The sequence below is a fragment of the Pseudogymnoascus verrucosus genome (genome assembly GCF_001662655.1).
Source record: "Pseudogymnoascus verrucosus strain UAMH 10579 unplaced genomic scaffold scaffold_30, whole genome shotgun sequence".
Classification (NCBI taxonomy): Eukaryota; Fungi; Ascomycota; class Leotiomycetes; order Thelebolales; family Thelebolaceae; genus Pseudogymnoascus; species Pseudogymnoascus verrucosus.
Window position 1 is genome coordinate 23,482 of NW_017263681.1, and position 14,966 is coordinate 38,447.

The 14,966-nt window shown below is 56.3% G+C and overlaps 5 protein-coding genes across 5 annotated transcripts; 2 read left to right on the forward strand and 3 right to left on the reverse strand.

Annotated features, from left to right (window-relative positions):
- Positions 1-46: 46 nt before the first annotated feature.
- Positions 47-1,083, reverse strand: DID2 (Inherit from dotNOG: Snf7; the record flags this gene model as incomplete). Its single annotated transcript, XM_018274592.2, has 3 exons — positions 778-1,083; positions 619-696; positions 47-532 (listed from the first exon to the last, which is right to left on the reverse strand). The coding sequence occupies exons 1-3, from the start codon at positions 826-828 to the stop codon at positions 47-49; spliced, it is 615 nt and encodes a 204-aa protein (XP_018129229.1). The 5' UTR covers positions 829-1,083.
- Positions 1,084-4,542: 3,459 nt separating this feature from the next.
- Positions 4,543-6,583, forward strand: VE01_05127 (uncharacterized protein). Its single transcript, XM_059463672.1, has 2 exons — positions 4,543-5,181; positions 5,232-6,583. The coding sequence occupies exons 1-2, from the start codon at positions 4,886-4,888 to the stop codon at positions 6,280-6,282; spliced, it is 1,347 nt and encodes a 448-aa protein (XP_059319605.1). The 5' UTR covers positions 4,543-4,885; the 3' UTR covers positions 6,283-6,583.
- Positions 6,584-7,814: 1,231 nt separating this feature from the next.
- On the reverse strand, positions 7,815-9,856 carry VE01_05128 (uncharacterized protein; the record flags this gene model as incomplete). Its single annotated transcript, XM_018274594.2, has 3 exons — positions 9,032-9,856; positions 8,681-8,855; positions 7,815-8,529 (listed from the first exon to the last, which is right to left on the reverse strand). The coding sequence occupies exons 1-3, from the start codon at positions 9,255-9,257 to the stop codon at positions 7,815-7,817; spliced, it is 1,116 nt and encodes a 371-aa protein (XP_018129231.1). The 5' UTR covers positions 9,258-9,856.
- Positions 9,857-10,649: 793 nt separating this feature from the next.
- Positions 10,650-12,035, forward strand: VE01_05129 (uncharacterized protein; the record flags this gene model as incomplete). The annotated part of the gene is made up of 2 exons (XM_018274595.2): positions 10,650-11,236; positions 11,342-12,035. 2 exons carry the CDS (start codon positions 10,650-10,652, stop codon positions 11,922-11,924), a joined length of 1,170 nt encoding a protein of 389 aa, XP_018129230.1. The 3' UTR covers positions 11,925-12,035.
- VE01_05130 (uncharacterized protein) lies at positions 11,992-14,874 on the reverse strand. The gene has a single exon (XM_018274596.2). It carries the CDS (start codon positions 14,533-14,535, stop codon positions 12,190-12,192), a length of 2,346 nt encoding a protein of 781 aa, XP_018129208.1. The 5' UTR covers positions 14,536-14,874; the 3' UTR covers positions 11,992-12,189.
- Positions 14,875-14,966: the final 92 nt, after the last annotated feature.

Genomic DNA, 14,966 nt, shown 5'->3' on the forward strand with positions numbered 1-14,966 from the left:
CCAAACCCCTAAAACGCCCTCCCCCTCTCTACCCCCACCCCTCCATCTACGCACCCTGCCTCAGCGCCTTCAACCTCTCACTACTCGCCTCCTCCTCCTCAGCCGTCGGTCCAACCTTCGTAGTCGGCACCCTCCCCCCCTCCAACTCCCTCCCCATCTCCACCCCCGCCGCATCCGCCACCTGCCTCTTCACCTTCTCCACATCCTCCGGACTCGCCGTGCTCGCGCTCCCCGTCGCCGTCGCACTATCAAGCACCTGCGTCATAACATCGATATCCTCATACTGCCTCCCCAGGTCCGCCATGACGGCCTCCACGCGCTCGAGCTCGATGTTCTTGGTTACCCGGCCGAGGGCGCGCGATACGGCAACCATGGAGGTCCCGATGGATTGGTTGAGGCGCGCGGATTTTATTTTGGCGGCGAAGATGTGGAGGCGTTGTTTGGAGCGGGTTAGGTCGCGTATGGTGCCTTGGAGGGAGGCGACGAGGGAGGCTTGGCCGTTGATGAGGTCTTCGTCGCCGGTTTTCATGAGCTGGGAGGGGGTTAGTGGGGTTCTTGGGGTGCGTGGGAGGGACGGGGAAGGGGGGGAGGTGGGGAAGGGGAGGTGGGGGTGGGTACCTTTAGCAGTTCCTTCGTCTCCTTGGCTTGCTCCTTTGTCAATTTCTCAATCGCCTTCTTGAGATCGCCTTCGCGGAACTGGAAGGGGCGAGTTAGTTAGCTAGCTGTCTCAAATCTGGATGTTGAATCCGTCTGCGGCGGGCGCTTTGGCGGACGTACCCTCAGCACCATCTCCGCGTTCATCAACCCCGCCTCTGCTGCTTTCGACATCTTTGTCTGCGTTTATCTCTTGATCTCTTGATGTCTTCTTTGCCCCCTTCTCTCTATATCTCTTTCTCTCTTCAGTTCGTTTCCGTACTTGTAAGACCGGTAGGTGGCGTGTGGTTCTTGTCGTATAATCTCGGTATAAGGAAACAGTTCTACCAGAGAAAGACGAGTGATGATGCGATGAGGCTGAACTGAATCAAACGTCGAGGTTGGCACCTAGCACTGCGTATCAAGGTTTCGTGGTTGGTTGGTGGTGGCTGATACGCGTGATGACGCAGCGGGGTAATTCGGTGGGGGAGTTTTGGGTGGTGTCACGTGCATTGTCATTCATATTATCACGTGATATATCGTTATCTAGGGGTGGATTTTAAGGGGCGGCAGCTTGAGGATTCAGGTCCTTGGGGATGGAAGGGGTGGAAAGGAATTGAAGGGAATAGAAATGAATTGAAAGGAACGTGTGTATACTGGATGCGTCATTCATTGCTTCATGCCCTACCCTATCGTAATCCCCTTTTGGGGCCAGACGAAGGCAGGTGTTGGTACAGTAGTAGACACACCAGCCCTAGAAATGATACCTTGATGACGAGGATGAGGACTGGAAAGCAAGGACGGGGAGTTGAGGGATCAATAGGGTTTTGAACATACAACTACCGCGCCGCCGTAACAGACTCACTCTAATATAATATTCATCAACACAGAAAGCATCACGCACCCACGCACCCACGCTCCCTCCGCCGCTGCACCAGCGCGCCCACCGTAGAACAAGGCATGCAAGGTACACCTCCCACGTGCAGCGCCATAGACGGACGGTTAAGATAGAAGAGCCATATTAACCCTCCCTCTCTCTGCCAACGTGACGGCGGGTAAATTCCCCGTCCCCCAGGTTTTACGGGACGGTTAATATACCGCAGAAGCCTCATTTTCCTTCTAGCCTCCGCAGTTAATATATACAGTCTTCTTTTCTCCTTCTACGCTCCGCATAGTTAATGTATTAAGATGGAAGGTTGTTTTTCGGGGTATTTATCCTATTTGCCTCACGCGGGAGTTGGTTGAGGTTCGGAGGGGGCAGGTATGCAGGAGTGGTGCGTCGTAGTGGGGTTTATTGGCAATACGTCTAATATCCTGAGCGGAGAAAGGGGCGGCATTTCCATACTAGATACACTACTCTAACAATCCCAATTCCAATCCCTCTCACACGCATGCACTAAATCTCTACCAAGGACGACACAACTCAAGTCAACTCAAGCCACCGCAAAAGAAACCCTAAACCCTAACCTCCCCCCTCTCTTGCCACCCATCCCCTTCCCCTGCATCCATCCGCGCTACGCCATGCAAGCCCCCTATAATTCCTCCGTCCGCCGGATAAACGCCCGAGGCGGCTCATCCACCGCACGTGGCCCGGGGATGCGATCCGGGAGATTAGGGGGGATCATCCCGCCCCCGCTGTTTTGGTGATGTTAGTTAGAGTGTGTGCTGTAGAGTACTGCAGATTGCTGTAGAGTAGTGTAGTGTGGTGTAGTGTAGTGTGAGCTAGAGTTGAGGGTTTATTGTATATTGCTGGTTGAGGGGATGGAAGGGGAGGGGCTTCGAGAAGCTTCGTAATGGGACATGGGTGTTTATTTTACTTTTGAGTGGTGTAGTAGTGGTGGTGGTGGTTGGGCTGGGAATCTGGGGAAGGGAAGAGGAGTGTGGTATGCGGAGTGTCTGTCTGTACGCACTGGCGGAATAGAGATAGATGGAGGGTGTAGATAGGATCTCCTTACGGAAGCGGAATGGCGATGTGATATGAGATATACGATGGTAACAACTCCTCAGACACGGTGATATGATATGAGCTATACGATGATACCAACTCCCCATCACATACCACATACCACAAACACAAACCAACCCCTTCAGCCCCGACCGACGGCACCACCTCCCCCTCCCCGCGCCACAACACACGCATCTGCATCGCCATCCGCACTACCGCGAGTCCTCTAGTTGCGTGCGGGCTTCTTGTCATATCAGGGGGAGTTAATCTATTCGAATTGGCTTTGTGCGGGGAAGCAAGGGGTTGGGGTTGTACTCTGCAGCGTGCGAGCGAGTGCTGGTCGGTCGGAGAGTTACTGTCATATACCGCATACCGCATACTACTGTTACATACCGCATACTACTACTACTACTACTATACAGCGCATTCTCGAGTACAGTATGTAATGTATGTGTGCTCCACACTCGCTCGTCCGGCAACTTGAGGAATGCGGGGAGACAGAGTTAGGGAGGGTTAATCTATATGTTGGCCAAGTTAATCAACATCCATCGCGCCGCCATCCCTTCATTCCCGCACCACCACCAGGGAAAAGATAGCGAGCGAGCGACTAAGTGAGTGCATTACCCCGGACTCTTCCCTCTTATTTCCTTGCTTGCTTCCTGTACGCATGCGAGAAGAGGGAGGTGGTGCGGGATATAGATTGCCCAGCCACCCCGCATTCTGTGAGAGAGTGGAGAATGCGCTACCTACCAGACTCGACTAGGAGCTGTACGTCGGGCGTACTTCCATACAAGCCTCCGTACAAGCACCGACCCTCCCCTTGCCTCCCCCCTTGAACTTGAATTGAGGCCCGTAGAGCCGCCGAGTTGAGTTGTCAATTTAGTGCAATTGAGGGTGGTAGGGCCGGGACGGAGGAATGGATGGCGGGTGCGAGGATGTGTGTCTGACCCCGTGCTTCCGCGGTGGGAGGTTGAGTGAGGGATGAGTTGCTTATTGATTGTGCATGTAGAGTACAGTATGTGGAGTCAGGGAATAGAGTGCAATACTCCGTAGAGTGTAGTAGAGTGTTAGTGTACCAAGAACAGCACAGAACAGCACTCCTGTGTAAGCTGTGCTGTATGTGTACAGTAAGAAACGGATCAATCAGTTCCAGCGCCAACGCACTCTACTGGGCAAGATGGAAGCTGAAGCCGATCGTGTGTCTGAGCAAGGCGGAGTTGGTGTTAACTGGAGTTAACCCTAGACCAGTGTATGGTCGTAATCCATGGTAACAGTTATTTACAGACTCCAGCTCGTGTGAGGCGTGTGAGGATCGAGGGGCTGAGAGCGAGAGTAGGAAGGACGCTATTCTATTCGCAACGCTATTCGCACCTTCTATTCATAGCATGGCAGTGTTACGATGATCTCCCCCACCACCGTCGCTCGCCATCGCCCACTAATCGACCGCCATCGCCCAACTACGGTCACTAATCGAGTATATGGCCCCTCTAGACCTTCCTGCCTTGGTGTGTGGGTGTGTTGTAGTGGTGGGTCGGGTCAGATAAGGGGGAGGTGGGGGAGGTGGGTGAGGTGTACTGCAATATACGCTGTTGTTGTGCTGGCTGTGCTGAGATGTGCTGGGACATACTAGGATATACAGTGGTCTCGTATACTGACGAATTAGCGGGGAATGCACTGAAACTGCACCGGTAAGCAAGCTGAGACGGGGTTCACTCGGAATGGTGTAGATGCTGGTAGATGCTAGTAGACGTTGCAGATGGTGCGTACCACGACAATCTATTCTATCCCCTCATTGGCCCATCATGTCTCGCTTAGGTTCCACCCAGTCCACGGCCCCCTTGTCGCCCCCCGTACACCCATACTCCCCCCCCTGGCCTTTGCTTCTTACACAGTGGTACGTACTCTTACCTAGACATCTGTCCTCAAGTCCATAAAGGACACCGTTTCCCCTCCAAAAGCGTCGTCCTCTCTTGCCTCAATTCATCTCGATTCACTACACACAACCCCCAAACCCCCCTCTTCTTGTCCTCTCACCCTATCATTCATCTCGTTGCCTCTGGGGGATCCACTACTAACTCGAGCTGACTCACGAACTTGATTATTACACTGTTGGGAGCCTGGCAGGCAGTATGTTAATGCTCGCTTACTTCTATTGAACCATATTCCTACATCATCATCAAATCATCACCACCATCGACAATTGATCGACATCTCAATAGAAGATATCGACAGTACCAAACATTACGCGCTTTCATATCAGAGACAGCAGCAATAACATACTGCCGGGCCTACATCCAAAGTCCCACCATGTCTCCCAGCATCAAGTTCGAGCTCTCCCCCGCGGAGTCGCTGATCGAGCAGTTCGAGGGCTCCTCCCCGAATGAATCCTACCCCTCCCTCTTCGATGGCATGAACCCATCCGAGATCGACGGCTCAGAGTACGACTACGCCGACTACGAGCGCTTCGAGACCCAGACAGACAATGACAGCGTCACAGCTGCCGCCAACGGGGGCGACCAGACACAACCAGAGAAGAAGGTCGTCAAGAAGCGCAAGTCGTGGGGCCAACAACTCCCAGAGCCAAAGACCAACCTCCCTCCAAGGTAAATTCCCATCACCACCACCGCCCCAACTACCCATCTAACAACAGCAGGAAACGTGCCAAGACAGAAGACGAAAAGGAGCAACGCCGCGTCGAGCGCGTCCTCCGTAACCGCCGCGCCGCACAATCATCACGCGAGCGCAAGCGTCAAGAAGTCGAGGCTCTCGAGTCGGAGAAGGTAGCCATCGAGCGCCGAAACCGCGACCTCGAGCTCCGCCTAGCGGAAGCCGAGGCGCGGAACCTGGCGCTTGAGCAGCAACTCCTCCGCCTCTCCTCGACATCACCATACCTCTCTTCTCCCTCCCAAAAGGCCGTGGATGCGTCATCATCACCCCAGGTCACATTCTCGCAGCCACTCTTCCCCTCTGGCGACTCGGCGCCATTCACCAACCAACAACCCCAGACCGTCAACCCCGCCTCCCTCTCCCCTTCCATCCGCCCCGTCTCCTCCACAGGAGCCGAGTCGTCTAACGCCCGCGCCCCCGACGTGACACAACACTCTGCCGCGGTGTTGTGGGACCTGCAGTGTCCGTCGGCGGCGCATCGGCCCTGGACGCCCCTCGCGCTCTTACCAACCCTGATCTCTCTCACTACTACTCTTATGCTCCCTCCTCGCCCTCGCAGTCCTCGCTCTTCGACGACATCCTCCCCGTCGCCGACAGCTTCGCTCTGGACCTCGCTCATCTCGACGCTTCTCAAGCCCACCCCTCGCTCGCCAACATCAACGTCAACAACAGCCACGGCAACGCCGACATCTTCCCCGACTTCCACCTCGACGACTTCCTCGTCGCCCACCACGACGCCTTCGACAACTCGCCCTCGTTCTTCCCTGAGGAGTGCGCACCTGCGACGACTGCTGGCCTGCAGCCCCCATTTGGCGCGTCCACTGATGGATGCGACGATGGGCGCAATGCGGTCACTGTCTGAGCGGCGTCTGGCTCCCCGGGTTAGTACTGACGGCGTAGTTGAAGAGGGCCCGTCGATGGAGGCGCTGGCGGGGTTGTTGTGGGCCACGCGCTGTTATGCGCGGGATGGCGGGAAGGTTAGGCGGAGATCGTCGGTTCAGTCGCGCGTAGGCGGGTCGAGTCGGGTTGCGTTATAGGTCTGCCTGTCTTTTTATCAAGCAAGGGAGTGGGAGTGTGAAATGAGAGAACGATTACGAGTTTCCTAAAGGGTTTATTTGGGTGGGATTGGGATGGGATGGGATTACGGTGCATCATGGAGCGATGGGGGTGGCTGGATAGGCCATCCTTCTTTGATTATTGGGATTTATTTTAACGGGGAGGTGGATGGATGGATGTACTCGTATCGATATGTGTACGTGTAGTAAGCACCATCATTTTAAGAATGGATGGATGGGGATGGGGATGCAAAAGGAATAAAATGCGAGAGCAATTTCTACCTTATTTTACCTTACTTTGATCGTGTATCTGCTTTGTTATGATGTGATATGGTATGTTATGTGATTTGTGACAGTGATTCGATCCTTTGTTGTGATATGTATTCCACATGAAACCATCCACACACAACCTCCCCCCTCAGCCAGCCCGCTATCCGCGGATCCGGCATCTCCACATCCCATCCCATCCATATCCTCCTCAGCCGTGTCTCACTTACTCCAGCCCACACCCCCACTTACCGCACCTCCGGTCTCCGATCTCAGATGTCCGATCTCAGATCTCGGGATCGTTGATCATAGGACGTGCTGGGTGGGAAGTGTCTGGGATCGAGGGGGCGGGTGGGCGAGGTCTTAGCTTTAGGCGTTTTGTAGTGCGGGGGCCGGAGGGGGGGAGCGGGGGGGGGAGGGGATTTGCTATGACAACGCTGTGATGGGGGGGGGCGGGGGGAGATTTGGAATGGAGATGATGGGTGGTGGGTGGTGAGTGATGGGGGTGATGTGATGTGAGTAGATGAATGAGTGGGTGGATGAGAGTGGATTGAGAGTCATTATGAGGAAGTTGGAGCGAGAAAGGCGGGGAAGTAAGGTATCTCACACCTCTCCTCTCACAAGAAGCAGCGGTTAATCCAGTAACCTGGCGTGATTGATCACCAATATCCATCTATCTATCTATCCGTTCTTGTCTTGTTGTGTGTGCCCTATTCCATCCCATCCATCCCATTCCAGCCCCATTCCCAGCCCAGAAAATACACCAGCAAAAACAAACCCAAGCCAAGGTATCCACAGAAAACAAACGCACGATTAACGCCTCCCTCCCTCCCTCCCTCCCTCCTATTCCTTGGGTGTAGGTAGATATCCCCCTGGGTGTGCGGTGCACCTGGGTGCGGTGCAGCGTATTGCTTCCCACCCATCCCAGCCCCATCCCATCGCATCTAGAAAACGAACGAACGAAACAGCCTCCCCTCCTTCGCGAGGGTTGAGAAACGAGGGGCGATGCGATGGATCGTCACTGTAACGAAGGCATCGTCATCGGATATGCACGATGATGGTGGTATGCGTCGTGCAATTCCGTGGAGCACGACTCAGCACCGCGTATCACCCGTTTCATCACCGCGTCTCACCGCGTCATAATCGCACCCATCATCATGGGCACAACTTCGAGTCAGCCAAGCCAAGGCATCCATCTCTCAGTCTCAGTACTTCAAGGCCCAATCAACGCATTCTCACCCCCCGCCTCACGCCTCCCCCCTCTCCCCCCCCTCCTTCCCCGCCTCAGTAGCCGCCGCCGACCCCTTCCGTTCCAACCAACCCCCCCCACTCCCCTCCCCCTCCAACTCCCACGGCGTAACCGGCCCCGGACTCCCCAACGGCCCCAGCCTCGGACTCGCCGGCGAGCGGGAAATACTCAACTGCGCCGCCCGCGCCGCCGCCTCCACCATGTCGCGCTGGTACTGGAGGAGGAGGCGGCGGGTATCTGGTGCCTGCTGTGCCGGGGGGGAGAGTGGGGATTGTGTTTGTGTTGTTGTCGGCGGGGATGCGGAAGGGGGAGAGGTGGTGATGAGGGGTGAGCTTGTGGTGGTGGATGAAAGGTGGGCGGAGGAAGAGGGCGGCGAGGGGTTGCGGTAGTTAGAAGGGTGGTATTTCCCCTGCGCTACAGCCATTGTGAGCGGGAATGTTACTGTGGTGGGCGGTGGTGGTGGGCGGAGGTGCGGACGTGTCTGGTTGTGGGCGTGGGTATGTCGGTGTTGGAGGTGTATCTGCGGTACTGCTGATGATGCTGCTGTAGAGGCGGTTGATGCGGAAGTGGGAGAAGTATGTGTAAGTGTATGTGTAGTTCTGTGGGCGAAAAATCCGTCCTGCTCCCTCGTCTTAATAACCTCGCCGTCCGCTCCGCGCGAGCCGAGCGGCGGCGTGTGCGCGCACTCGGAGCTCCAAGGGGAGAAGTAGCTTCTGTAGTTCACCGACGTCAGTGGTTGTCTTGTGACTCAATCGGGTGCCCGGCAAGATAAATCTGGGAATGGGGAAAAGGCGGGGAGTGACGCAGGTGGAGATTAACTAGGAGGGAAATATCAGACGAGAGACAAGCACGGTAGGCACGTACCCAATATCGGCGCCGCCGCGCGCAGACAGCGGCGTAGGCGTGCGGGTGTCGGTGACGGGGCGGTGGGATCGGTTGAGCGGGTCACTCTGTGTCTGCCCCTGTTGCTGTTGTGTGGACTTCTGCTGCTGCTGCTGTGGTGGTAACTGAGAAGTCGGTGTATACCCACTCCCGGGACCTGCGCAATCACGACGTCAGCCACCATGCACGCACACATGCCCAGGGAATCCAGGGTCCAACGCGCCAGCCGCGTGGCCCGTGCCAGCGCCGTAGAGCGCCACTGCTGTAGCGAGGCACCAACCACCGACACCAAGGCAGACACCGAAGGGGGGGTACGAAAGGGGAGGGACTCACCATTCATCCACGGGTTGCACGTACACCCGCCATAATGCGCCATCTCCGCGGACGGCGATGATGCGGACGCGGAGGTCATGAAATATGAAGACCACTCTATACCGCCGCCGGGAGAGGGGGAACCGGCCGGCGAGCGCGCGTGGAGCATGTTGTTGGAATGTGAGGAGGCGCGGGAGAGGAGACTGGGGCGTAGGGAGAGCGAGGACATGCGAGGGCGGGGTGTCATGGTATGTATGCGTTTGATGCGAGGAGGGCGCTTGAGGTGGTTGGCGCCGTGGGAGAGTCGGAGGGGGTGGTATGGCTGGGTAATTTGCTGGGTAATTGCTGGTGGATGTTGGTTGGGTGGTGTGTGGTGCGAGCGAGGGTCTTTCTTTTTGAGAATCCTTTCTCCGCGCAGTTTTGATCTTTGTTGTGTTGTGAGGTGGAGATGGAGGTGAAGGATCGATATTCCCGGCGATACGAGGGCTTGGCCTACGTCGAGGTGTGCTATTGTTATAGAGAGGTAGATAGATTGGTGGCCTTCTTTGTGTCGTGGGGTAGTAGGTAGTAAAGGTGGATTGTTGTAACTACTATATGGATGGATACGAAGCCGCCTCAGTAGCTTCCTTCCTTCTTCCTTCTCCCGTTTGTGCCGTCTTGCCGTTCACAGATCCAAGATTCAAGTGCCAAGCGCGCGCGCGTCGAAGCTTCAATATCGAATCCAAGCCAGTACAGGTCAAAGCTCCAATATCGAATCCAAGCCAGTGCGCGTAGAAGCCTAATATATTGACCGAAGAAGTCAAAACATATACCCTTCAACAACGAAACAGCAACCACCTCCCCCTTATACCCCCTCATCAACCCAAATCTCCTCCCTCCCCTCCCCTCTCCCCCTTTTACCGAACCCTACCCTCCACCACCACCACCGCCGATCCCCAGCGCAAACATAGCCAAGCCCACCGTCTTCCCCCTTCGAGCCCGCGGCGCGGTGATCGACCAGCCATCACAGTACGCGATCCCCCATCTATCAACGACGTCGTGTGTCTGGCACCACACGACGTATCGTCACATCGATCCCAGTGCCCAGTATCCAGCGCTGGATCAAGGTCTCGAGAGCTTCATCTGTGGACACACGTACGGCATCGATGCGCGGTCGGCAAGCGCACCTCCCCGATCCATTTCACATCCACTCACTCGTCCAGCACCATTTGCTTTGTTGCTCCCACCAATCTGTATCTTCCCCACTATCCCTGGAAAACCCATCACAAACGCCACTCCTGCACGCTGATGTCATGTCGCCGCACTCTCCACCCATTATAGCGGGGCAGCTAGGGGCGGGGCGGGGACCCTTTCGCGGGAGTTTGGGAGAGTGGAAGGGGTGAGATGAGAGAGGGTTTTGATGGCAGCGACAGGAGGGATAACAGTATTGATCGTTTGTGATTGTAGTTGCGATGTTGTTCTGGTGGATGGAAAGAAAAAAGAGGCATAAAAAACTTATGGTTGTGAGTGTTGGAAAGGGGAAGGGGATGCGAATGGGAGACCAATCCTGCCTCGTCTATCATGCACCGCCAATTCCAACGTCCCCCCTGGATGTTTATGCTCTCAACAACATATTCTAGGTTTCAAAGGGTGCAACAAAATGCCCAACACATTCTCCAAATGGATTGACAAGAAGCTTTCCCTTCCTCTTCCAAAATGGGACCAAGAACCGCCTCTTCCAACCCTTCCCCCAACCCGACCCCGCGTCCTCACTCCCTCCCCCTCCCGCGAGACTCTCACCTCGTCCGCCGCATCCGCCACATCCACCAGCGCCTTCTTCCAAACCCTCCCCTTCGAAATCCGGCACAAGATTCTCAAAGAAGCTTTTGGTAACTACACCATGCACATGCATCTCAGCTACGACCTCCCCAAACCCCCCCTCTCCATCCGACAACAGGACCCCAAACACCGGCACGCCAACGTCAGAAAAGTGCCACCGCTCTCACCGCCGCAATCAAAGTTCAGCATCCCGAAAAGGAAGACCTGGCAGTGGTGGAGCTGCATATGTCATCGCGCCTCGCCGTGGACGCTGTCGCAATCGCGGCCGCCTACTACGCAGCTGGATAAACCTTGCTATGATGGGTGCTACACTACCATTGGTTCATCCTGGTGCGAGTTCTGGCCTGGGGAGGCGCCGGGGAAGTGCTTTATTGGCGTGATGGGGTGGTTGCTGTCTTGTCGCCAAGCGTCAGTGCCTCTATTTCAGAGCTTCGAGTTGACAACTAGCTATGCTGGTTGGAGCCTCTCCTTTTCTGCAAATGCCACTACGTATTAACACTCCAATTTTTCTAGCTACGCAGAGTGCATAACAATCCTCTACTCCACCAACACAATCCACATGGCCAGCTCCATCATGATCCGCCACCTCCCCCAGCTGCTCCTCCCCCAGCGACTCAGCACCATCACCTCCATCGAAATGATCTGGACCACGCACCCAACCCGCTACGGCACCGACCAGCCCAACTCCCTAGACTCCTTCGGCCTGCCAGCCACCCACAGCCTCATGGAAGTTCTCGAAACATCCCTCCCAAACCTAAAGCGCCTTTCCCTCACCCTATCTTCCGATCTAACTCTCGGCCATAAAGACGACAACCCTACAGCCTCAACTCCCATCGACGACATGGTGCGCAGGATGCGTCCGCGTCTGGAGGAGTGCTATGTCTACATCCCTTGGCATATCTACGAGGAGCGAAGGGAAAGGGGGGAAGCGACGGGCGAGGGGTCAGATGATGGGGGGTTGGGCGATGAGCGGTTTTGGCGGCAGCTTCCTGGTGCTGACGGGGGAGATGAAGCGATACCCGTGGACTTGAGAGGTTATTGGGTTTGTTGTGGTGAACGGAATTATAGGGCGTTTCCGTTGCCTTGCTGGATATGACTAGATATATATAATAAGGGGTTGATGCTATTATCAATAAGCTTCACACTTCACAATGCATCAGTTCGTTGGTACTCATAGCATAAGTCTCATCTATAGCGAATATCGATCTTCACAAAAGCCACGGCGTAAAAACCTTAACGTGCTCACGGCTGTCTCATTATCATCTACGAGTAAAAGTATCTACAGTCCACCGCGGCACAGCGCACACTACCATCCCATCATCTCCGACAGAACAGCCCTAACTAAATTCCCACTATACTACCTATACCACCCCCAGTCTCCCCATCCCCCCTACCAACCCCTCAACCCCAGCAGCGTCCCCCGCCCCAAAGAAAGAAAGCACACGTCTTCGTATACCATCCAGCATACCACCCAGCACGCCAGTACTGAGTCGCGACGGTGGTGCCACCAAGTTCGCAGGTATGGTTTTTGTTGGGGAGGTAGGGGTGCACGCACAGAGCGCAGTCGCAGTCGCAGGTACAGCCGTACTGACGGTGCATGAGCACAGCGCCACTGGCTTCCGGACCGCCTTGTGCCTATCCCTGCATTCTCCAAGTCCATCTTCCCCAGACGCGGCAGCGGGGGGGGAATATGGTGTTGAGACTGAGGAAGAGGCGATGTAGCGCGCAACGGCGGCGTGGAGCTGGGTGGTTCGATCCGGCGATACCGAGGATGCGAATGCAGACGGCGAGGAAGAAACAAGGTTTCGCGCAACGGCGGCGTGGAGCTGGATGTTTCGTTCCGATGGGACCGACGGTGCGGACGCAGACGGTGGCGAAGAAACAAGGTAGTTCGCAACGGCGGCGTGACGTTGGGTGGTTTGATCCAACGATACCGAGGGTGCGGATGTAGTCGGAGAGGAAGAGACCAGGGAGCGCGCAACGGCGGCTCGAAGTTGCGTGTCTCGTTCCAATGGGACCGAGGATGCGGACGCAGATGGGAGTCTGTGACTACCAGTAGCTAAGTCCCTTCGTGAGTCTCGGAGCACCTTGAGGTACTCCAAGCGTTGGTGTTGGTTAGCAGCCATGGCTTGAGCCATGGCGTGAGACGGGGGCAAATCGCCTTCGTCGGAGACGCGCAGGTCAGTAATATACGGAACTGCGTGCGCTATCGGATTGGCGCGCGATGTCGGCGCGCGAATCTGCTTCGATGTTACGCGTGTCTGGCGACGTGGCGTCGTGGACGTCGTGTTCGGTGGTACGGCCCATGGAACTGGATCTGGATCAGATGGGTCGTCGACTATGCCATCGCTACTCTGGCGCTGGAGCGTCGGGGTAGCGGTGCGCGGATCGTGCGTCGGACTGCTGGAGTCGGATTGTAAGTTGTCCCATAACGTGCCGCATAACGTGCCGTTGACAACGAGCTCGCTGGCATGGACGCTGCGGTCCCTAAAGAGATCCAGCTCGGGACTCCTACTACTACCACCTATCTCACTAGATGATGACGTCGGGCTTAGATCGCGAACGCGTTCCAGCCCGCCAAGGACGTGCGAGGAGTCAGTCTGTCCGGATGGCGACGTCGAAGACGACGATGCCTGGGTCCTGGCAGACGACTCGCCCACCGACGCTTGGGCTGATGACAGAGATACATCCGCTTCTCCGCCGTTGAAGTACGATGATAGCACAAAGTCATCGTACCATGCCCCGCCCTCGAAGCCACGTGGTTGTACATTCGGCCTGTCTTGAACATGTGGGAAGAAGTTGTCAGCTGACGCGGGCGCCGGCGCGAAGAAGTCCTCGTCCAGCGCATCGAAATCGAGAAGGTCCGACGGGAAGAGTCCCGGAACATTGCTGTTCTCCGCCAGTAGCTGGTCCGATGTGAATCCCCAATCTCCGGGCACGAAGTCTCCCGCCGGAAGAGCGAAGCTCCATGCTAAATCGGCCGCGGCCATCGGAGCCTGCGACGCCGGGCTGAACGACTGCCCGAAGCTGGTCTGCGGGGAGATGCTCGCGCGCGATCCCGGAGACGTCGAAGCGGACGCGGATCCGCTGCTCTGCCACGGCGAGCTGACCGAGCTGGCGTTCTGCGACGATGAGGCGGACATCGGCGCCGGGCGGTGGTGCGAGGGCTCGCACTTTTGCTTGCTGCGCTTGCATGCTGGGCAGGCGCCGAGCTTGCGCATCTTGGCGGCCTGCTCGCGCTGCGCCTTGGTCTTGGGACCGCGCGATTGGTTGTTGGTGATGTCAACGCCGTCGGCGGTCATGATGGAGAAGCCGGGGAGGCGCTTTGCGGGGCTGGCGGAAGCAGCGGAGGAGAGCGAGGAGATGGAGCGCTTGCTTGATTTGGAGGAGAGGGAGGAGGTGGTGGATGGAGAGAAGGAGGTGGTAGGCGCGAAGGCGGGGGAGTACGGCTTTGCGGCGAACTCGGGCGTGCTGGTCGCGACGAGGTAGGTGCGGCAGAAGGGCGCGGGCATGGTGGATGCAGCGGCCGTGTCAAAGAAGTCGAGGGCAATGGTCGCGCGCTTCTGCTGCAGGTTCGCGGGGCCTGGGATGTAGGCGTCCACGAGGCGGTCGTGCTCGACGGTGCCGACGGCGGGCTCCCAGATCAGCGGCGAGCCAAGCTCAAGCTGCGTGATGGTGAAGATTTGGAGGGGGGCCTGATGTTCCATTGGAAGTGATTTCTCGAGGTTTATTGGGAGAAGAATAGCGTTGTGCGCGGGGAGGGAATGCGCGAGAGCATGCAATTGAAAGTAGTAGTTGCTGCTGCCTCAAGTCTTACGGTACGTTGTAAAAATATAGTACGTAGACGAGGTCTTGAAAAACTGGAAAAGCAGACTCGTAGCTGTAATGGAGCTTACGTTTGTCGCTGGGAGTAGATAAAAATATCACTCGTAGTCGTTGATTGTCGTATAATGTGGAAAAAGATAAGAAGAGAAAAAAGAGGCCATCAGGCAGACAGTGGGAAACTCTCACATTATGAGGTCTCGATGTCTGGGGCGGGGTGGGCGGAGGGGTGGGCAGAGCAAGGTTTGGACTGGGGTTTGGGTGGTCGGATGGTGAGAGGATGGGAGTGGATGGAGAGGATGGAGTGGATGGAGTG